The sequence below is a fragment of the Linepithema humile genome, chromosome 6 (genome assembly GCF_040581485.1).
Source record: "Linepithema humile isolate Giens D197 chromosome 6, Lhum_UNIL_v1.0, whole genome shotgun sequence".
Classification (NCBI taxonomy): Eukaryota; Metazoa; Arthropoda; class Insecta; order Hymenoptera; family Formicidae; genus Linepithema; species Linepithema humile.
The window spans coordinates 7,214,483-7,236,778 of NC_090133.1; the positions used below are offsets into that span (position 1 = coordinate 7,214,483).

The window sequence follows — 22,296 nt, forward strand, 5'->3', positions numbered from 1 at the left end:
TTATCAAGTTTCTTTTGTAACGTAAAAATTTTGAATTTCTAGAGAAGATCCTCTGAAAAAGTATTGAAGTCGTTAGCAATATCCTAAACTTTACTCACCGAAACGTAAGCTTTTAACATATCTCGATGTGATTTCAATGATTATTGAATCGAGATCTTTGTTATAAAAATCGTCGATTGTATTCAGAATCGAAGTATCCACTATTTCCTTTTCGAATTAAACCTACTATCGATGTTTTTATTTGACAGCATTTCTTATTGTCTAAACATCACGTCGCGATTAAGATCTTTTTCATCATATCCTTCGTCTTGATTGGAAACATCCGCGATCAAAGAGTGCGAACGTTTTTGCTCGATAGTACCGGTCGACTTTATCCGCTTCAGTCTCTCTATTGATCTTCCGTCTGCGAGGTCGGTCCGGCGGCGCGAATTAAACGCGGCTGCGGTAGTTAATAAGTACTTAATGGAGCCAATCGAAATGCTTAATTAAGGCGTTCCAGGATCGCGGCTCTCGAAATAAACCTTTTCGCGCGATCGTATCTCTGCGCGGGACAATGCTGCTTTCCTGGCGGTGATATCCCGATGACTTTTTCATCATATTTCACTCGCCGCTCGCTCGGGCAGCTCTCTGTCAGTTGAAGGAGACTGCGTATATCGTGACCCGGCCATTATGCCAGCTACCGCGCTAGACGCTTCGATCGGCCTCATTGAATTAGTTCCTGCCCGTGAGCTTGTTTCCCGATTGTCTGGCGTAAACCGCAGAGACCTGCCATTTTACCCGGATCGGTCGGTTGGCCGATCCGCTCGCTGATTGACATTCCCGGGGGCGATAATCGCGAAAATAAGAAATCCGCCTCAATACCGATCCTTCGCGTGACTTTCCCGCCAATATCGAGCGATCGAAATGAAATATGAAGGGATATGTCTCAGTTTATTGTAGAATAATAAGACTCTTTCGCAAGAACATCTCATATTAATTTCATATTATTCATTTCATATTAATTTTATGCCAACTCTTAGCGATTTTAAATTAATCTATAATACGTAACAAACCTATCAGTATTTGATTGATATTTAAATTCGTGTTTAGAATAAATTATTAGCTTTTGAAGGATAAATGGTTTCTTTTAAATTGAAATCGATTTTGCTAACGTCAGTCAAATAATATTGATCGTTACTTATCTTATTTACGAATTATGTAAGAAGCAAGATGCATAATTTGTGTTTTGTAACGCGAAGGAACTTTTTCGAGGCAGTTACATTCCGCGACAATCCTAGCAAGTTGTGCTCATTGAACGTGTCCTGTTGTTAATAATTTGCGCATTAGCGCAAGGCCGATGGAATTAGTTGTTTCCGCGGCGCCGCGGGTTTTCATTTTCAAGTGATATTTCAGACCGGTGGCCGCGAGTGATTCGATATTCTAAGGATTATCTAGTTCTACGATCTAAGGGCAACCCGTCCTCCGGCTGTTACAGCGAGCTGCCGAAGTGGACGGACGGCTCGATTGACCTTATTGAATTAGTTCCCGCTCTTAGGTTCGCACCGTGATTGCGGATTGTACTATTCGGCCCCGCGTTTATCCTGGAGATCTTCGATACATTTGCGGTGATATGCGGATATACGAATTCACACCTGATATTATATACTCAGACGAAAGCGTTGATATAACAGCTTTCTTTTATTAGAGAGAAATTTTATACATTGTAGTTGAAGCTGTTGGCGTGAAACGGCAGGTCATTGGTGATTTATCAAATTTAATAATATGTGTAACATGATTTAGACAACATTTTTCTCTTTCACAGATTGAAAAATTCGTAGCTACTATTATTTTAGCTACTTTGAATTTTCAGTACATAATTTCAGTTTTTTCATTTATACTAATAATGTAATATTGATAAGAAATTAAGAAAGATTTCTAGAGATAGGAAAATGCGATTATGTTTGTCGCAGTTTTGTACCGTGTCTCGATAGATCACCGAGAGGTAGAATGTCCATCGAAGGGCGTGACATCGAGGGTGTCGAAGTGTATCTAGGGGTGAGAACCGTGCGATGGGGTAGCTTCATTTTTAGGTCGTTATATCTCATTATTTTCCGGCCCCACCACCACCCGTGTCGCCGCAGGAGGTTGAGAGCAATAAGCCGTTCGATCCTGCAGAGCGGGGTGTTTTTTTTTCGGATGACACGTGGCGCATTACACTTTAGTTTCGATGTCGCGAGTATATACGCGGAGCGCAAAAATGGCCCACGCGCGAAAGGAAGGTTGCGGTGGCTAACCGGTTCTTCCGTTTAGTACGTCGTGCAAGCCGCTGGATAATTGCGGCAGCCTCGTTGACTATACTAGTGCCCCGCTCTTGCGAAAAGTTTTTCCGTTTCTTCATACGCGATTTCAGAGCTGAAATCTGATAATCGCGAAAAAACGCGAGGCTTCTATTTCAGGCGCGAAGGAAATTCAATCCTTCCCATTGTTTACAACAACAGTATACTTCGATTGTATTTCTAGAAACGAAAAAAAGGTAGGAAGGTATGTAGATTTTAGTCGCGAGCCGTTTATTTGAAAAGCAGCGGGTTTCGAAGCGTGATGAATCTAAGGAAGCTAGAAACACAAACCGTCATTCGCGTATCCATTTTCGCGAGATTTTCGGAAATTTCGTTTACATCACTTTCAAAATAAACACATCGGCCAAGACCGCTGAGTGCTTAACGGATCAACGGATCCGAAGAAGCACGGGAGAGAGACGTGAGCGATTCGGATCGGATCGAGCGTGCGAGGCGGCGAGTTTCGCGCGGACGGCGCCGCGTCTATTATCGGACAGAAAGTGGAAGGCGACGGGAGTCAATTTCCCGAGTGAATTTCTGCCGCGTATTATATCCGAGCAGCTTATAATCCGCTTCTCCCACTGACGATAGTCCCCACCCACTCTCGGCTAGTAGTCCATTAGCGGCGCCCTCGCGTTTAAACGTTTCCGCCGCTTAATTGCGCATAGCTAATTTTCCTCGTCACATTTCGTCCCTCTTTTGTTTTCAGACGCACCATTGTCATCATCGTCATCATCGTCGTCCCCGGAGGAAAACGTCGGGGCGTTTCGTCGAAGAAACAGCGCCGCCGCGAAGGACTCTCATCATCGTCAGCCGAACAAACGTCACAGTGTTACTACGTGTGATTGTGAATGATCTCTGATACTCTAGTGATTAAAGTGCTCAGTGCCGATGTTGCGAGATAACAGTGAATAGAACGGCGATCGTGGCGCGTAGACACGCGAATGACAATATGGCCAGTGCGACAATGATGGGTTTACGTCGCAGAGCGCCGGTGAACAGCTCGCCGACTCCCTCGAGTCAATCGCCGTCCACGGCGACGAGCACGTCGTCGTCGAGCAAGCGCTCGAGAAACGAGAACAACAACAGCCCGTCCCACGGCAATCTGAACTCGATGAACGGCGGTTCCCGGGACGAGCCGCCGACGAAGAAGTCCCGCGGGACTTCGACGAGCGGAGCGAAGGGTAATTCCTGCTCTTCCCCCGCTACCTGCTCAGCGTCCTCTTCTACGACCACGAGTGCCTCGACGGCCGATAATCAGAACTCGAAGAGCCGTGGAACTTCCGTCTCGAGATCGGCCACCCAGACAAAATCATCGTCCACTTCGACGGCTAGCAGCGCTTCTTCCTCGAGTGATATATCGAAGGGTTCCGCGCTTGCCACCAGTTGGTCGGCCACGTCGAACATGTCGGACATGCCGTCGTACGCTTCCGTGGCCGGGTTGAGCCTGACGGGCGGACAAACGGCCGGCCTGTGCGCCGGAAGCCTCAGCATGCCTCCTGCGCCGATAGCGCCCTACATGTCGACCTCCATAGCGACCTTCGTCGGCAACGCCACGAACCTCGGCAAGAGCTCGTCGGTCTCGTACCTCGACATCTCCAACATGACTGGCGGTTCCTTGGCCGCTTCCGGCACCGCAAACTCGTTAAACAACGGATACGCGGCGAACGGCGCTGTGGACCCGAAGAGCGGAATAGCGATGTCTTACTCGGGCATGTCGTCGCCGAGCGTCAACGGCGGCTCGTACGGCGTGCAAAAGGGGCAGGGCCCGAGCGGGGCTGACGGAGCCGCCGCTGCGTCGAGGAAGTTTCAGAACGACGCCATGTTCACCGCTTATCAACCGTGGGTGATCAAGACGTACGGCGATCTGGCGAAAACCAAGACGATCACCATTAAGAAATACGCGCGCATCTTACGGACGCTGCGGGGCGAGGAGGCCAACAGCGCGGAGAACAGCAAGTTCCGCTTCTGGGTCAAGAACAAGGGTTTCCACATCGGCCAGCCGGATGGCTACGACGCGAAACCGGCCGACAGGATTATCGGACGTCACGCCGTCACGAGTCCGGGATTGGATCCGCCGCTCTACGTGCCCGCGATGCCGCCGCACAACAAGGTGAGTACGTCCAAGCGGATTATCCTGCCGTCCGTAATCGCGAGGGACGTCCCTCACGTCCCAACTCGTGAACGACCGAGAGAGAGAGAGAGAGAGAGAGACGGGATTAAGTTAGCGAGTGTTTGCGAAAAGCGTCCGAGAGATAATCTCTCGACGATCGAAGAGTCACCGTGATTTAGATCGAGACGCGACAGATAGCTTTACGTTGAGACGTATCACTGAAATCATGATAGACTTTGCGCGTTTCTTATTTATAAGATTTTCAATATTTCAGAATTTATTTGACCCCCGAAATGAAAGATTCACATCCAATGAAACATATCTTTAAATTTATAAAATTGTTAAAAATTCTCTAATCATTACTGTCCGTTATCGGAGATGAGTTTAATTATTAATGTCAACGCGTTGAACATTCTTCTGGGATTTTTAAAAAAATTATATCCTTCAAGCTTCTGAAGAGAGAGATGATCAGAGGAGGAACGATTGCAATAATCTCGTTACGCACGCTAACCGTACGAAAGGTAATAACGTCGCAGCGAAACTGTCCCATATCCAGCCCGTAAATTCTTTTCTTATCCTGATTCCTGGAAAATTGACTTTCGCGCTTTTATCCACGCAGATTGGTCGTTTCGCGCGCGACGGCGCGCGCGGAGAAGAGCCCATTGAAACGCGGGGTTTACGGGTCGGCGGGATTTATCTCCACGGCGAGTAGAAAAACCGCGAGAAATCTCGGGCGCGGCACGCTCGGCAAGCGAGAAGGGGAGAAAGAGGGAGAGAGAGAGAACTCGTCGCGCGCAGATAAGGCAGCCGCTTAATTGCGTCTAATTATGTATATACGCGCGTACAACGGCACGGCCGGTGGCCGACGCCGCCGCCGCCGCCGCCGCTGCCTCTCCCTCGGAGGGGGAAAAAACCTCCGTCAGTGCAACGGCGCTTCGATCCAGTTGTCGGAGCTTTGCCAAGTACGAAGAGAAAGAAGAAAAAAAAAAAAAAAGAGAGGGGTCGTTCTCGCCACGCCGCTCTCCGTTCGGTCGGTTTCTTCGGTAACGCTTCCGCGATTTTCTATCCCGCGTTTCCTCGCGGAATTCGGCAAAACGAAACCCACGAGAACCCCTTACTTCGCCTTACGCCCAGATACGCTGCTTCAAGGCTCTCCGATAACGCGCTAAATTACTTACACAGCGCCACGCCATCGTGCACGCCCTATCATCGGGGTCTGCGCTGGGATATTCCGGGAATATCCTACGATTTACTCACGCCGGAATGTCTTGATTAAACTGGTCATGAGATGACGGATAACCTCGGTAAACGGAACGATAATCTAATCTGTAAAATTTACAGTTGAATATTGGGATAAAAACCTAATTAATACACCTTAGACATTATCGATACTTGTATCTTTCTCTCTCTCTCTCTCTTATAATATAAATCAAAAAATTATTCTAGCAGTAATTCGATTAATTTTTCTTTTACTTTGTACAAATTTCTTATAGCATTTTGACAAGAAAACTTGAATATTGTTGAAAAAATTTCTACGTTGATTACCGCGAGCATCGTTCATTTCACCATCGTTATCATTTCCTCTATCAGAGCTACGGTGCCGTTATCATTCGTATATCTGTGAGAGGCACCGGACGCGGTAAGACGCTCTCTTACACATACCTTTCCTCGTTGCTCAATTACATTTCACTCTATCGCGAGAAGCGGACGCTTTCACAGCTCTCCTTGGCTGGAATAGTGCACCGCGCGCCGATCGCTATCCGGTCTCACAAAAATCAGATATCGCGCCTCGAATATTCCAAATCACCGGCAAGATTACGGCTTTATTTTATCCCGCGTTTCCACGTCGATAAACCGCCGTCAGCGAATCTTATTCCAACGCAAAGCATCTCGCGGAACATCTCGCGTCGAAGCGCGTCGAAGTCAAATTCGATCGCTCGTTTGCTGTTGCATTAGTTCGCAGAACCAATTACAATCAATACTAATCAAGCGACATAGTCTGTATTTTCAATATGTCTTCAGTCGTAAGAAAATTGGATGTGTTAATGCATACTTTTTTTTGGTCAAAGAGTCGTAAAAATATAATTTGTATACAAGTTGTACGAGAAAAAGGGAGTAATTATGCTAGATGTTATTCTCATACTTCGCCTCTCGAAATTACAGTTCTATTAGTGATATCGTTGCCGTTTGCGTGGGTCTGACGCGCGCGACGCGATGCCGTGGGATTCCGGGCGCGGAAGCGGCACTCTTTCTCACGGAAAGGGAAGAGCGCGCAGCGGGCGCGCTTAGAATTCCGCCGGTTTGCTCGTTCGCTCGCTCGTTCGGTCCATCGATCGGAGATTCACAGTTCCGGGTGGTCGGAGAGGAGAGGATTCATCCTCTTCTCCGTTCGTCCCGCCCAGCGACGGCAACGGCGGCGGCATTCACGGGATTTTGCGTGCCGCTGAGATTCCCCGTTCTGCTTTTCTTCTCTCTCTTTCTCTCTCTCCCCCCCCCTCCCACCCTTTTTCTCTGTCTCTCACTCTCGCCTCTCCATTTCCGTTCTTCGCCACAGCGTCCCGCAAAATATCACCCGCTCGCGACACTCATTTTTCACGGTTGACCGTCGTCGAGGGCCGCGAGATAACAACGGCAGAGAGGAAAGGTTCGCCACCGCGATAACTCTCACGGGAGAGCGAGGAGTCTCTCTTCTTCTCTTTTTCACCACGCCGGTTTCTCTCGCTCGCTCGCCTCGAGGGTGGCAGAGGAGTAGGTAGGTCTGGCCGGCTAGTCATTAGTCACTTTCCGAAGCAGAGGCACAGACAGGCCGCGGCTCTTCCTCCCGGCCGTCCTGCCTCGCTTCCTCCTGTTCCACGTCCTTCTCTCTTTCTCTCTCGCTCTCTCTCTCTCTTTCTCCGTGCCGTTCTTTCGCCTTCTCTCTCTCCACATCCTTTCCTGCTGTTTCGTCCCGCTTCGTGTACCGTCTACCGGTCGTTCGCGCTCTCTTCTCTTTCCGTCTCGCTACGCGGTTCCGTGCCTTTCTCGTGCCTCTCTCGCACTCCACGGGTCTCTCTACATCGGCCACCCTTCCTTCCCGCCCGCACCCCGCCCTCGCGTCGACTACGAGACTCCGAGACCCGAAGCGGTATAAGTCTCCCCTCTCGTCGGGCTCCGTCGGCTGTGGCTTCGAGACGTTCTCGCTTGCTCCCCTCACGAAGAGAAACGCCGCCGCCGTCGCCGTCGCCGCTGCCGCCGCCGCCGCCGCCGCTGCCGCCGCCGCCGCCGCCGCCGCCGCCGCCGCCGCGCTCGTGTTCGCCTCCTCTCCCGGTGCTAAGCCTCTCGCGCGTCTATCTTGATTGAGAGGGAGCGCTGGTATTCTCCCTCTTCGTCTTGCTGCATCGTTCTTCGTCTTCCTCTCTCCCGTGAATGCGAAACCGGGAAAGAGAAAGAGAGAGAGAAAGCGGACTAACCATGCCTACCGTGAACCCGACGAGGACGCCGCGAGAGAGAGGTTGTCATTGATCGTCCCGACTGCGGCTTGCGAGCCGCTAAAGGTCCCGTACAAGCACGGGCCCGCCGGCGTGTAGCCGTAGCTGTATATGTGCGTATACATGCGTAACCGCGCTCTGTCCGTCCTTCTCCCATGCGTGCGGCGGCGGAAATCTTTTTTTTCTTACGCTGCTCGAATTGCAGCGTTATTAGGTTGACTGTGGCGATCAGATATGTAGCGTACGGTCGGTTGATCTTTGATAAGAATGTGAGAAACACGATAATCTCGCATACATATATCCTTCGTGGATTCTGCAGCACGAGCTGCATAAAAAAAATATATATTCGTAGATACCATCGCTCGTGTTAAAAAACAGAAAATTTTGATTATTTTTGAATAGAAATGATGAAAGGCTTATGTTTCGCATAGAATACGAACGCGCGTAAAAATATAAGACTGTCTTTTCGTGATACATTTAATGTTGAATCCGATTTTCCATTCTTTTTCCGCGATAAAAAGATCCCATCTGATGGAATACTCAAATCGCTAAACGCGCGCGACGACACTGCTGACAACGGTATTTTCCGAGATAATTGCGAGCGCCCGGTGCACGGCTGAAAGTTTTTAATCAATGGGGCAAGGGAACTGGGACATCCGGCGGAATAGGTTGGCGACGGCGGACAAGGAAAAAGACGGGCCGCGCGCGCGCGGAGGTTAACCAAGGCGATAATTCGTCGCTCCGATTTCGGAGGTTTGGCTCGGTTAACCGAAACCGTGGTTCCGAGGGCGTGCGCCGCGACCCTTAGCCAATAAAACAGTTGACCTCCTCCGCTGAAGGAGTGTAGCAAGGCGGAACGGGCAAAACGACGACGCGATCCCGGGGTCCTCTGCATTTTTGGCGAACGCTACGAATTCTTCGCTAATGGTTCCTCCTTCTCCGTCCTTTGTTCACGCTCTTTCTCTCCGTTCGAGACGGTTTCGGGCAGCTGCGAATAGGCTGCATCGACGAGGTCGCATAAATAAATTGCGATCGATCGTCAACCCGTCGGTGTGCCGCGTGATATTTTATAAAAGAAGAATCATTATCGGGAAACTCTTATATATATATATATACATACGGGGAAAAAGTTTACTTGATCCCTACAACGAAATTCACTTCTCCGTATTATAACGTTCACGGTATCGTTCACTTTTCGCCAATTTTAATCAGTGTATTCTATAAGCTCGGTGCTTATCCATTGAAAGCTTTCATTATGAAAAGACTACCCCTTTCTCTTAGATATTCATTTCTATAATCTCCAAATATTAATGTTAGAACTTGGTTAGGACTTTAAGTGATATCAATATTGTGTCTTATAAATTACACATTATTCAATTTCGCGAATATCGGCGTCGGAATGAAGACAAAAAAGTAAAGAGAACGTTCGCTAGTCGCTCTTCGTAATGGTATTCGATGCCTGATATATTCCGCATATGGAATCCTGCTGTACGCGCCCTTCGGCAGCCCTTAGCGCGGCCCAGCCAGCGGCGCTCGATTATTATCACCGCCCTTGCCTCGATAATGAAAGTACGTGCGCGCGCTCCCGTATGTGTGTGTGTTTGTGTTAGTGTCGAGAGCGCCAGGGTTCGCCGCCTGGTTGCATTCGGGCACCGGCGGCGGACGGGACCCGACGGGAAGAGCGGCGGCGCGTAGGGACGAAAGGGGGGAAGGCAGCTACAACGAGGGTGGCTTCGAGGCGTATACGCTGTGTCTCGGTCCCGCTGAGTCACGCACTAAAGAGAAACGCGTGAGGTCTCCGCGAGGGACGAACGGAGGGTTCCGGACGACGACGGGAGCTTCGTGCGGGAATCTTTATTTTTAGCACACCGCGCCGATCCGGGTGGAACCTGTGCTCGATTTCCAAAAGACTGGACTTTTTAAAACTACACCTAACTTTTGTCTCGCGGAACAATAAGAGGAGAAATAATTTTTCTTTACCTAAGTACTTAAACACGCTAAATTTTCTAAAAAAAATATGTCACACAGAGAGAGAGAGAGAGAGAGAGAGAGAGAGAGAGAGAGAGAGAGAGAGAGAGAGAGAGAGAGAGAGAGAGAGAGAGAGAGAGAGAGAGAGAGAGAGAGAGAGAGAGAGAGAGAGAGATACACATTGTGAAAATGTAATAACGATAACGTCAAGTTATATTTTTTCTTCCGCTGGTATGAGCAAAATCGAGTACAATGTTACATAAATTAAGTACTAGTTCGTGAAAAGTATATCTCTCGTTTCAACTTCAATTATTATAACAAAGATATTTTTCGATTTTTTTTCCTTTTTGTTAAAATAACATGTATTGTGTGTATTTGCAGTACGCGAGATCTTCTTTAATATCGATAATGCCACTTAGTGTAATGAAATTAGAACGCCTCACGTGATATTTTTCTTCGCGGTATAAAACTCGGACCATTGCGCAAGCAGAATTTTATTTATAAAATCGTACGCGGCGATTCACATAGAAGTTGGGCTACGTCTGCGGCTTTATCTCGACGTTAATGTTGGGTAAAGATTGTTATCGCCGCTATCTCCGTATCGATAACCGAAGTGCATGCTCTTCGTTCGTGCGCTCGTGCTAATACCGCGAGATTAACCCTTTCGTTACTCCGAACGCGCGTATTCAGCCGGCTAGAATTGAGAGCTTCTCACCGCCGCCGATTTGCCGCATTGTTACATAATGCTATGTACGCTTGCCTCTCGATTTATGCGAAGCATTCTCTTGACCAGATTCAAATTTTGCGGCACACAAAATCAAGTCTCGCATACAAGTAAAAATTCATGATGTATTTGCGAAGAATTTTTATCCACGTGAAAAAAATACCATGTAACCTTTGTGTTCTAAAATAATTTTTGATCAGTAGATGAAAAAAATGCTTTAATTCTCCGGTTTTTTTTTTTTAATTAGATTTATTGGGTTTATAAAACGTTAGAGATTTAGCATGAAATATTGAGGACAATGTGTGCAAGTCTCATTTTTTAATGAAATTAAATGCAGTCACAAAAGAGTTAACAGCATCGCTGTATTCTAAGGAGGTAGAGATGGGCGGGACCGGAGAACGAATTCGTCGCGAGACAATCCGCGAAGAAAGCGGAACGAGACGCTAAATTCGCCGGGCATTAAAACGGACTCGCTGCACCGGGTACACAGATAGGAGGAAGGAGTGGTGTAGATGCGGTGGTGCAGCCACGGTAGCGTGAAATACGACGCTGCAACCTGGATTTCCGGGCCTTAACTCGGCACGCTTACGGTGTAAATGAACTAACAGGAGCGGAGTTTCTGGTTCACCCTTGGAACACCGCTAGGAATACGCACACCCTCCGCTCCAAAAATTAACAAACATCTGGAGGACGATATTTCGTTCCGCGTTATTTCTGAAATAATTGTATTTATCTACCGGATTTTATGCGGGATGCGCAATTTAAAAGACAAATTCGAAATTAATTTTTTTTTTATTTGATTTTTTCTTAACAAATATATTGGAAGGAAGGAGGGCACGTCGACGATAAAATTTTCAGAGTTCGAAAAAAAGGTAAAATCAACATGGACGCGGAAAGCTTTTAAGTTGCCTTCCATAACAGCGCGCTGATCCCGTATTATGCCAGCTGGACTTTCGTCGAATTTATCCTCCGAAAGTTTCCATGCTCCCAGCGACGACGCGCACACGCATCCGTTATAACCGCAGCTGGAATATCCCCGGTAGCGGGGCGAATTTCGTCGCTGCTCTCACAGCAAGGAGATTCTGCCGATGGTTCGCATACCGTCCGACATACCGGCTCGCCGTTCATGTGCCGGGCTACGCGGAACGAAAGAGCGCGGCGGATCGAGAGCGCGTACGCACCGCGCCGAGAACTCGGGACCGGCTGTGTGTTCTGGGCGGCTGAGTTCTGGGGCCCCGGCCGCCTCGGGTTCCCCCTCGTCGACCCCCCTCCCCCGCTCGCACACTCGGGCGGCTATAACGCGCGGCACGTAACCGCGGCCGGCGGCAATTAGTAGCGGGCCGCCAAGGGAGCTTCGGCCTTTTTCCCCAACCTGCTTGCCTCCGTCCGTTCCATTCTCTCTCTCCCTCTCCCTCTCTCTCTCTTTCTCTCTCTCTCCCTCTCTCTCTCTCTCTCTCTCTCTCCCCCTCTCACTCTCTCTCTTTCTCTCACAGCCGGCCGCCCGTCTCGCTTCCCTTTCCGGCTTTCTATCGCGCTCTATCTTCGTATCGTCCGTTCGCTGCGTCCCGCTCGCACGTCCGCGCTTTAGCATCCACCGCTTCTCTCCTTCCTCTTCCTCTTTCCGCCCGCGGCGTATCCCATCGCTCTTTGCCGGTAAATCCCCCCTGGACCCTCCCGCCTCTCTTTCTCTCGCGCCGGCTCTCCCGCGGCGCGTTTTCGCTCGCTCATGTGTACGGCACTCGGATCCTCTCTTTCTTCCTCGCTCCCTCGTCCTCTATACGGTTCTGGTCCTCTCGCTCGCTCGCTCGCGTGCGCGATCGGTTTGCACGTCGAAGAAGAGGGGCGGGGGAGGGGCGGGGGAGCAGGGAGTATCGGCGAAAAAGCGACGGAGATGGTTGAGTTTGGAAGTGCAGGAGAAGCAGATGAGAGAAAGGGAGAAAAAGAGACAGGGTGATCCCGCGCGTCGGACAAAGAGGGGAAACGGGCGCGAGACAGGGACGGACCGGAGCTGTGCGGTGGCATAAAAAGAGGCGTAGCGAGAAGAGAAAAAAGAGCGAGGAGAGGACCGCTGTGGCGAAAGGAAAGAGAGAATGGCGGTGAGCCGGGGCAGACGAGTGAGCAAGGGACGAAGAGGGAAATGCGGGGAAAAGCGGCTGGAGAAAAAGGAAGAGAAATAAAGGGAGAGAGAGAGAGAGAGGGAGAGAGAAAGACGCAAGAGAGCCAGGGTGGAAGCCGCAGGCTTTTTGTTCCGCCACCGCCGCAGCCACCCGACAAAAATAGACTCCGTGTCCCTCGGTTCGTCTGTGCAACGACGTGCAACGCGGAGAAACCTACTGTGTCCTTCTCTCCTCGTTCGTTCGTGTTCCGGGCGCGATCGGCGCCAACGGGTCTCTTCCTTCCTTTCTTCTTTGTCTCTCTTCCTGTTCTTTCTCGCTCGTTTTTCCCCGAGGTGCCGTATTCCACTGTCTTCTACGTTGTTCGTGTCCCAAGAGAGAAAAAGAGAGAAAGCGAGAGAGAGAGAGAGAAGGCTGAAGCCGAAAGCGCGCGCGAGAGGGATCGTTCGAGGGTGGCCGGAGATGAGGCCGATAGAGCACGCCTTGATGATCCTTATCTACCGTAGGCAGTCCGACACCCGATGACGCGGGCGTGGGCGCTTAGGTGCTTAGGCGACGTAGGCTACGAGTCGACCCGGTGGGATTAGATGGGGTGAGTCGATCTCCCTACCACTCCCGCTCTGCCCGTCCGACCGATATACCCATCCGATAACCCGGCAACGCGGCAAATCGCGATACGTATCGACCCCTTTCCGACGACCGCGAGCGCCGTCGAGCCCCTTCGCTACAAATAAGCTCCCGTACTACTTACCCGTTCTCGCGGTCCCATCCGAGAAGCCGCCGCAGGGGGAGGAAAGGGGAAATCGCTGCTCCCTGCGGGATACTCTGGATTCGCCGTATCGCTCGCGATAGGTATTACCGATTACTTCTCTCCTCCTCCCTCTCCCTCTCTCTCTCTCTCATCGCGAAACCGTCGGGCGTCTTTTAGGATTCCGAGGAACGACGTGATTTCGAGAGGCTCTATCGTGCGAATTATAGTGGTTCTGAGGAAGAGGAGGAAGGAGGGGAAAGGAGGAGCCGGGTCAATTAGGCGCGGTTACGTTGGAAGGAATTAACCCACTTGTAGTTCATGCTTCATCTTTAAAAGTACGTGCTTTTTTAAGATCGCACTCGAATATGATATATAAAATACGCAGAATAATATCACATTTATTATTACAATTATTCTATATACATTATAAAGTGATAAAAAATCTATAGATGACAAAATGAATTTAATTCATATTTTTATTGCATCTTAATGTATAAATTCTTATAGAATTCTTATAGAATCGAGTGTCGTTTTTCGCATACCTTATTTGAGGACAGTGATCAGGGCGGAATTTGTTTCTCGAAATGTCTTGGAGCATTTTAACATGACTACTCGTTTCATAATAGCGGAACGTTACGAGGTTGCACAGTCTGACCGCGCTATAGCGGTAATTTGATCTTGAGATTAAGCCTGAGTAATTCACGAACCATTCTTGAAATTGTAAGTAGCCAGCTCTAAATTAACGTTCCTATTTAACATAGCACAGTGGAGCGATATTTTAAAATTGAAAATATAACTTAAATTATATCAATTAATATTAATTCTCGATATCGCTTACTTGATATCGAAAAGTCATAAATACTTTAGAAAAATTAAGTTGCTTTCGACTTGACTTTTGAAGATTATTTCGCGAAGATCCTTCTCATTTTTATGTCGCAAAATGTCGTATCTCTTTCGTATCGCAGATATTATTTTCGCGAAGATCAAGTTTCTTCCTCTGTATTGCGCGATTGTTCGATTCCCTCGCGGCCGGGTCCTCAAGTCGACAAGTCCGTGCGACGAAGGCTCGCTAGAGCATCCGGCACACGTTTTCCTGCCTCCCTGGGGACGGCGATCGCCGGGACCGAAGTGAATGCCGCACGCGAGCGAGACGAGGACGGCGAGAGAAAGAGAGGGATAGAAACGAGCTCTCGAGTGAAACTCCTCGCACCCGGTATCCGGTATCCACGGCCAATTAGCCGCGCCTCTCTTACCACTTCGGCGTTTCTGTTGCTTTCTTTGTTATCCGCCGCTATAAACACCATCGAGGATGCCCCACGGTGTGCGCGCTGCACCAATTTATGGGCCGTGGCTACCGGAAGCGTGGACTGGCTCCTCTCGAAAGCGATATTGTCATCTCTTCATCGAGAGACTTCACTTGAACGTTCGTCGAACGATTCTTTATTTCAACGAGTTTTCTCTCCGCGCATTAAACTTATTGCCACTGAAAAATAAGTTTCCCGTTTTTTCATATTCATTAAAATATGTACAGTCGTATTTTTTTACTTTGAATAATGAAAGAGTTGGTGAAAGTATTTTATATAAAATGTAGTTTATTTATCTACATAATTTTACAAATGCTGCAAAGAGTGCAGTTGAACGTGTTACGTTACACCGAACTAACTTTGCATGAAAGTAATATATGTAAATATTTTATTGCTTACGCACGCTTCGATGCTGCCCGACGTAACCCCAAATCGCTATTTATGGAGCGGCTGGCTGTCGTATGGAAACATTCCGCCGCACGGTCCCCACATTACAGCAGCTTGAAACGCGTAAAACTGTGGGTCGAAGGAGCCTGCCTGCCTGCCCGATCCCGACCGCGCCAAGTCCCCGCCGGCAAACCGGCCAGGTTTCTGACCAGGGCCTAGAAATGATTTACTACGCGCGGCCCAACGCGCGGGAGAGATCGTCGACCTTGGAAAAGAGGTAGCCGGTGTCGGTCATGGGCCATCATACACCGAAGGGTGGGTTTGGAACTTTCATTGATTGCGGTCAACTGGAGGTCTATTGTGTCCCTCTCACTGCGTGGATTTTCGGCGAACGCCGGCCGCCCCGTTCCCTCTCCCCTATCCTGTTCGCAGTTTGTTTGTCAGGCTGCACGTGACCGGCACGGTATTAGGACTCGAGCCGAGGGGGAAGGGAGGAGCCATCGATCGCGCTGCTCTCTTTATCAAGGCGAAGTAAATCCCGGTTGTATCTTTCCTTCGCTCGGGCCCGGGCCCGGCTTTATCCAGCGACATCGCGCCCGGAATACATTGAGAGGCTGCGAAATGCCAGCCGGCCTCGACAGTTTCCGCAAATCTGCCCCCACGATGTGTGGCCATGTGCGTAGGCGACGGTCGTGTGGCGTGTTTGTTCGCCGAACTAATCACTCCGGCGGCGCAATTAACCGCGCATTTATGGCTCGGGTTCTGCAATAAAACGTGCCGCTGTCGGAAAATTACGGCCGGACTGTCGCGATTATTCCGCTGCGCGATTACACGCGCGTCGAATGCGCGCGATTGTTTTTAGGCGAGAATACACCGAGTCCGACCACGCATTTTCACGTTTATCGGAACAATCGCCTCGATCGTTTTCGAGGGACGATCATTGCCTCTTTCTTCCGACGATCGAATCGATATCCGATAACGCTTCATTTGATCGCTTTCGTGCTACGAGCATCGTCTCCGTATAAAAACGCGTTATCGCGAGACGGCCTGTAAAATGTTTAAACGATAACGCGCGGGTAGTTATCGGGGCACCGAATGCAGCTCTCGCCGCCACCGCCCGGAATTATCTCCCTCGACAACGATATCGATTGTCCCGTCAGATAGCGCGCCGCGTGAGTCGGCACTTCGTCGTTCCGCTTCTTTCCTTTTTGATCCGCCGGCGGGATAAGCGGGGCCGGGCCGGGCCGTTCCGTTCCGGACGGACTCACCATCGCGACATGATCGATTTTCGCGCCGCGCGACCGCTCCCGGCGAGATATTATTCCTTCGTCGGCGTTGCGGCGACGGAGCGCGATCGATACGCTCGCCGATCTGTCGCCACGGAACGAAACGGCGTGCGACGAGCGAGAGGCGCGCTGCAATTCTCTCCGACTATTTAACCGACCGCGACGAACTTTCTTCGAATCCTCGTGGCGCGACGCCGGAGCGGAGCGGTCGCCGCCGGCTGGTACTTGGCCCGCCCCGTTTCGCTCGTTTTCTTTTGCAGCCAGCGTGAAACGAGCGAAAACTCGCCGCGCCGGAGTCACGCAGCCGGCGATTTTCAGCAGGTCTCTACTACGCCGTGTAACCGTCGTAATCCGTTGTCGAGAAAAGATTTTGGCTTCCAAATGTCGGCACGAAATACGCTGAAAAAAAAAAGATTAAATTTCACTTTAATACTCGAAACATTTCCGAAAAGTATCGGATTTTTATTTTGGCACTACACAAATGCGGGAATATACTGGTTTTTTATTTTGATACTATAAATATGACTTCCTATTTGATTCTACAAAAATAAAATTTCTTTATAAAAGATTTATATCAATCCTGTATAATCGATTGAGATATTCGAGAACTATGTATTCAAATTCCTTTATTAAATACTAATCTTGTGTTCTACCAATAGCGTATAAAATTACAGGAGAATGAGAGTTATCGTATTTTCACACTTTATAGAGCTTGGAATATCTGATACCGAGTTTCACTAATTTAATATGAAGATCGCGTTTGATTTCTCAGAATATTTCGTTGCAATTGAATCGATAGTAATACATATTAGCACGATCGATAGTGTTAAGCGTTTCTTCGGTTGAAAATCGTCGATACTAGTCGCAATATTGTCTTTTCATTAAAATTTTAAAGAGTGAGCGCACGATCGTAAAGTGTCGAGTATTAACATTATTATTCATCGAGATTAGTTTATTTGAAAAGAAAGCAAAAATACACAAAGTTTTTCATGTTTCTTTTGTCAAAGGCGCCACTGTTTAACAAAATTTACTCACACTACAAGTTCGAAAGCGGAAACACACAAAAATAATGATACAAATACAACGAACTAAATACATTTGTTTGAAATAATTAATATATACGATTAATTAATATATTATATATTCCGCGCTGGCACACGCATATGTAGTTAAAGTACATTCCGAAATTGCGTCGGCGGAACTCCGTTTCGAATTAACACTTGCGAGTTAATGAGTAAAATTAGCAACTAAACGCGTCGAAATTCGTATCGGGTGCCCCTCACGACGACCGGTCTCTCGTCGTCATTTAACCGAGCGCGCTTCCGTTTCATTCGATCCACCAGCGGGGCGAGTTCGCGCGAACGAGTTCCACGTAGGGCGACGGGACCATCGATTTCCAGGCGGCGTCCCACGGCGGCGGTGGAAGCGGTGGAGGCGGCGGCTGCGGTGGTTCGTGGCGCCGTGAAAGAAGTCGGGGCACGGACATTTAAATCTAAAAACGGCCGGGCAAAACTCCCGACCCCTGGGTAATTGGAGGGTCGCGGAATTTGTTGCTTCGCCGACGTGGTGTGAGAGAGGAGGACGAGAACGACGAGGTAGAAAGGATGAAGGGAAGAGGAGGAAGGGAGGGACGCTAAAATACGAGCGCCGGTTAAACGCGGGCGGGCAGGCAGGCAGGCAGGCAGGCAGGCAGGCAGGTAGAAAAGCCGAGAGAGCGAGGGAAAGAGCGCGCGCGCGCGCGCGCGCATGTATGTGTGTATACGTCGGTGTATGTTGCGTATGTGTGTGTATGTGAGAGAGAAAAGGAGAGAGATCGCAGGAGGGAAACGGCGGAAAAAGAGCAAGAGAGAGACAAGTGGCTGACGCGATGAGGAATCGCAAGAGCGGTTGCGGAGCGAGAACGAACCTGGGCGCGCCGCAAATCCGTCGTCCGCGCGCAAGTATAAAGCGAGTTAGAGCGCGCGGAGAGTTGTCGGTGGCGACGGGCGGCTCCGGGATAAAGAGCGAAGCGGAAGCGCGACGTGGAAGGAGAGAGAGAGACCGCGAGACGAAGGGAGAGACGAAGGAAAGCGTATGCACGGGGACCGGCTGCGTCCGGGAAGAGCAGCGCGGTACTTGCACTCCGACTATCCACGGTCCGAGGCGCGCGGCGCGAACGTAGCGAAAAACGGAAGCGCGCGGGAAAAAAAAGGAAGAAGACGCTTCCTCGCTATGAGACAGAAACGACGAGAGAGAGACGTAATGGGTCGTAGGCGCGAGGTTTGCGTGTAATTGGATTCATCCCCCGGGCGCTAAACGCGTCCCGCGCGTCCTTCCGCTTTCGCTCCCCTTCCCGCGCCTCGTTCATCCCTCCCCGCTGAAGCCCTAGGTGCGAACCGCCGTTGTCGTCCTTCCTCCCGCCTGACGTCTCCACCCACAACTCGCCTCTCGACCGAATTAACCCCGTGCTATCGCGAGACAGACGACACGAGAGGAGGGGAGTCGGCGGGCGGCGGGAGCCTCTCCGCCCGCGTCGCCTTCGCTCTTATCTTCGTAACTTTTCCGCGGTTGCGCCTGCCGACGTCCCTCGGTGCTTTCTGCGCACCCCCCCTCACGTTCCGCCGCGTGTCTACCTTAACGCGCGAAATTTCCAACTTCCGCCGCCGCGGCGGGTCGTAAAACTCACGGTAGCCGCGGGAGACCGGCTCTAAGCAAAGAGTTGGAGAAAGATGGAGGTCGGGCGCGACGGAGAAAGGAGCATCGCGTGCGAGCGAGCGAGCTCGACGGTGAAATAGGGACTTCGTGGCACGGTGAGAGACAGACAATCGAGGAGGAGGGGGCTTATGTGCGAGTTGCGTGAGCTCCAGAGTGTGTACACTCTCCGGCGCCGAACCGGGGCGGATGTAAAAGGTTGTGTATAGCGCGTCGCAACCCGCCTCGGAACCGCTCGCGGCCGCTCTTCAACGTGGGCGCGCGACGCTCGGATCCCGTGCATGTGTGTTGGATCGTGGTATTTAAAAGTTTGTTCCGTTTGACAAAAAAACACCGCAGTTGGAAACGGTAGTTGGCAATGAGCGCGTTTCTGCGTCCTTCTGCGCACACCTAGGTTGCAAACTCTCACTGTCTCGTTTAATCGCCGACCGAGAGGCGCGCTAAAAATTGCTGTCTACGCGCTTCGAAAACAATTATCGATCTGCAGCGATCGAAACTGGCAAGGAATTGCCTCGGGATGGAGCATAATTAAGATTTATTTTTTAAGATTATTTTTTACACTCAATGTTTTCTTTTATATTCAATATGTGATAATTCTCACAAAAATAGAAGCTGGCGCATTTGCCGGAGCTTCTAAATCTTCGCAATCTCGAGAATCTATATCCAGCCTTACTATTGTAAACCGCCGTTGTATCTGCAGTCGACGGTGACGCGTTCCCCTTTGAAATCCGAACTGGCGCAGAGAGGCCGATCGGTCTGAGCGCTTTCCAAACGATTGATTCAACCGAACGAGCCTACATGATCCTCGGGTACACCCGGTATAATCGTCCTACCATTCGCGGGACCGTTCGCTGGCGGCTCTGGGCTTTTAGCGGGCCACGATCGGCCAGCTGGTGGTGTCGTTGTTTCGCCGATACGGGGAAGCCAAGCCGGGGAAAAAAAGAGTCGGGCGTGGTGATACAAAGGGGTTTCGGAAAAAAGGGTTGCAAAAGAGAAAACGAGAGAAAAGCCTGCCTGACGAAGAAATAGGATGGAGAATGTGGAAAGAGAAAAAAAAATAAAGAGAGACGAAGAGAAGGGAAACGCGAAGTTGTGAGCTTGGCCCGAAAACGGCACGACTCTCCGCCCGGTTTGGCTTGGCCCGGCTCGGCCTCGTGCTCGACCCTGCCTGGCCTACAGCGCTCTCCTCCTCCTCGTCCTCCCCGTCTCCCTTCACTCCCTCTTTTCCTCCTCACTTCGCCTGCAATTTCCAACTCCTCTTCCTTCTCTCTCTCGCGAGAATGCCGAACGCGAGCGTCTAGTTAATGAGGCGCACGCACACACGCTCGGGCGCACGCGCAGCGTGCTCGTCGTCGTCGTCCCGGTACCCCCCTGCTTCGCCGACGGCCTCCCTCCTTCGACATTTCCCCCTGCTGCCGTCTCTGCCGCCCGCTTCTTTCACCGTTGCCGCCGCCGCCGCCGCCGCTGTCGCTGCCGCCGCCGCGGCCTCGAACACAATGCGCCACGTCGCGCTGCCTAGGCGTCACGGTAATGACATACTCCCACATGCATGCGCGCCGTCCGATATCGCACCATCTACTAACAGCGGCGGCGGCGGCGGCGGCGGCGGCGGTGGCGGTGACGGCGGCAGCGGCGACAGCGGCGACAGCATCCGCGGTAGCAGCTGCAGCCGGCTGCCGTTGCCCGCCAGGAAGCTACCGCGAGTGTGCGAGCGAGAGCGGTGATTGATCGCGTCGCGAAATCGCTCGGCCTATCAAGCAGCCTACGATGAAACTGACACTGAAGGGACATCGCGTTTTTTTCCACGAGCATTTTTTTTTTTGGGAGGGGAGAGACTTATTTCACACTATAGATATAATTATCGGCCGACTTTGCGCGAAGCGCAAAGCGTGTAAAACGCTCTTATTTTATCACACGTCAGCGATGGACTTGATTAAATTTCGCCACGCTCCGAATACTAAGTGGATAACTTACACAGGAAAATTAGAATTTCTCAGCGCTTAGAAAAAAGTTCAATTTGGCGTAACAATCTGCAAATGAATACAAAGGAACCCAGGGACGATTTGTATGAAAAAATCAAGCAAGTTTTGACATCGTAGGAAAATATTTTTCGATATTTTTCGGACAACAGTCTCTATGTTAATGCACGTCGAAATATGTTGTTTTTTTTTCCCGCCGAAGGGAACTTTTCCGATATAGGAAATGAACACACGCCGTTAAAACGTAAGCGACTATAGAGTTTGGTAAACTTTACGTATTTAAATTGCTGTTGTTATCGTTTCGGACGGTTGTAGCGAGTTTGTCGATGCCGGGGGAAGCGTTTAAAATCCGCGGAAAGACACTTCGATCCTCTGATACTCGTGCAGATCGATACACGGGCCCGCACTGGATCCGACCGTAGTCCGCAGGGACCGATATTCCCGCATGCAATCAGATATCGTGGTACCTAGCAACAGCTACAACGCCGGTGACGGCGGCAGTGGCGGCGGCGGCGGCGGCGGCAGCATCATATATCGATGCGGCCGGTTGTTGGAGGATTGGAAGCTATTCTCGGGCCATCTGATGTGCCTCATCTTAACGATGAAACGAGCGAGATCAAACCGTTTAGCAGGAGCAAATAGTCACGATCCCATCTTTCTCACTAGATAATGTTGAGATAAACACTTGAAATGTACACTGGTTGCGTCTATTATTCATTGTTTCTAAAAGCCATCTCGAATTTTATTTTTGATTATTTGGATGAGTCTCGATTCGAGCGAGCAGATGCGCAAATAAACTCAGTTTTCACATTTTTCTTCGCAGAAGTAAAAGTATCTGGATTTAAGGCGGGAATAGATATTATATAAAAGTATATTTTAGAATGCATTATGATACGTACAATGATAATCATGTAACATCTTGAACTTTTGCCCTCACAATTCACAGTTTCTATTCTCGTTCTCGACGTATTTTTTTGCGATGCATCGTCGTCTCGCGACGGCGTATCGGAATACCGAACGGGAACATAAAGGGCGCGATAACGTTGGAAAGCGGAAAAACAAAGCGTGGAGTAAGTAGTGGAGGCTGACGCCGCGGCGAGGAACGTGCGTGAGAAAGAGAGAGAGAGAGAGAGATAGAGAGGAGAAGAGAGCGGAATGCGTTGCGCGAAGCGCGCGAGTAGATGGATAGCGAGGCCT

At 50.1% G+C, this 22,296-nt stretch overlaps 2 protein-coding genes across 8 annotated transcripts in view; one reads left to right on the forward strand and one right to left on the reverse strand.

Annotated features, from left to right (window-relative positions):
- LOC105678230 (serine-rich adhesin for platelets) overlaps positions 1 to 22,296 on the forward strand; it is a 95,043-nt gene that overhangs the window by 53,562 nt on the left and 19,185 nt on the right. For all 3 annotated transcript variants that reach the window (XM_012377385.2, XM_012377386.2, XM_012377389.2), the window contains one exon: positions 3,025 to 4,428. In XM_012377385.2, coding sequence (XP_012232808.2) covers positions 3,268 to 4,428 — 1,161 coding nt within the window. In that variant the 5' untranslated portion in view covers positions 3,025 to 3,267. The remainder of the gene's footprint in view (positions 1 to 3,024; positions 4,429 to 22,296) is intronic.
- LOC105678238 (uncharacterized) overlaps positions 1 to 22,296 on the reverse strand; it is a 279,329-nt gene that overhangs the window by 40,865 nt on the left and 216,168 nt on the right. For 2 of the 5 annotated variants that reach the window (XR_010890927.1, XR_001101679.2), the window contains one exon: positions 13,831 to 16,828. The exons of the other annotated variants lie outside the window; for them this stretch is intronic. The gene's annotated coding sequence lies outside the window, so the exon portion shown is untranslated. Of the gene's footprint in view, positions 1 to 13,830; positions 16,829 to 22,296 lie in introns of those variants that run through there. 5 annotated transcript variants of the gene reach the window in all.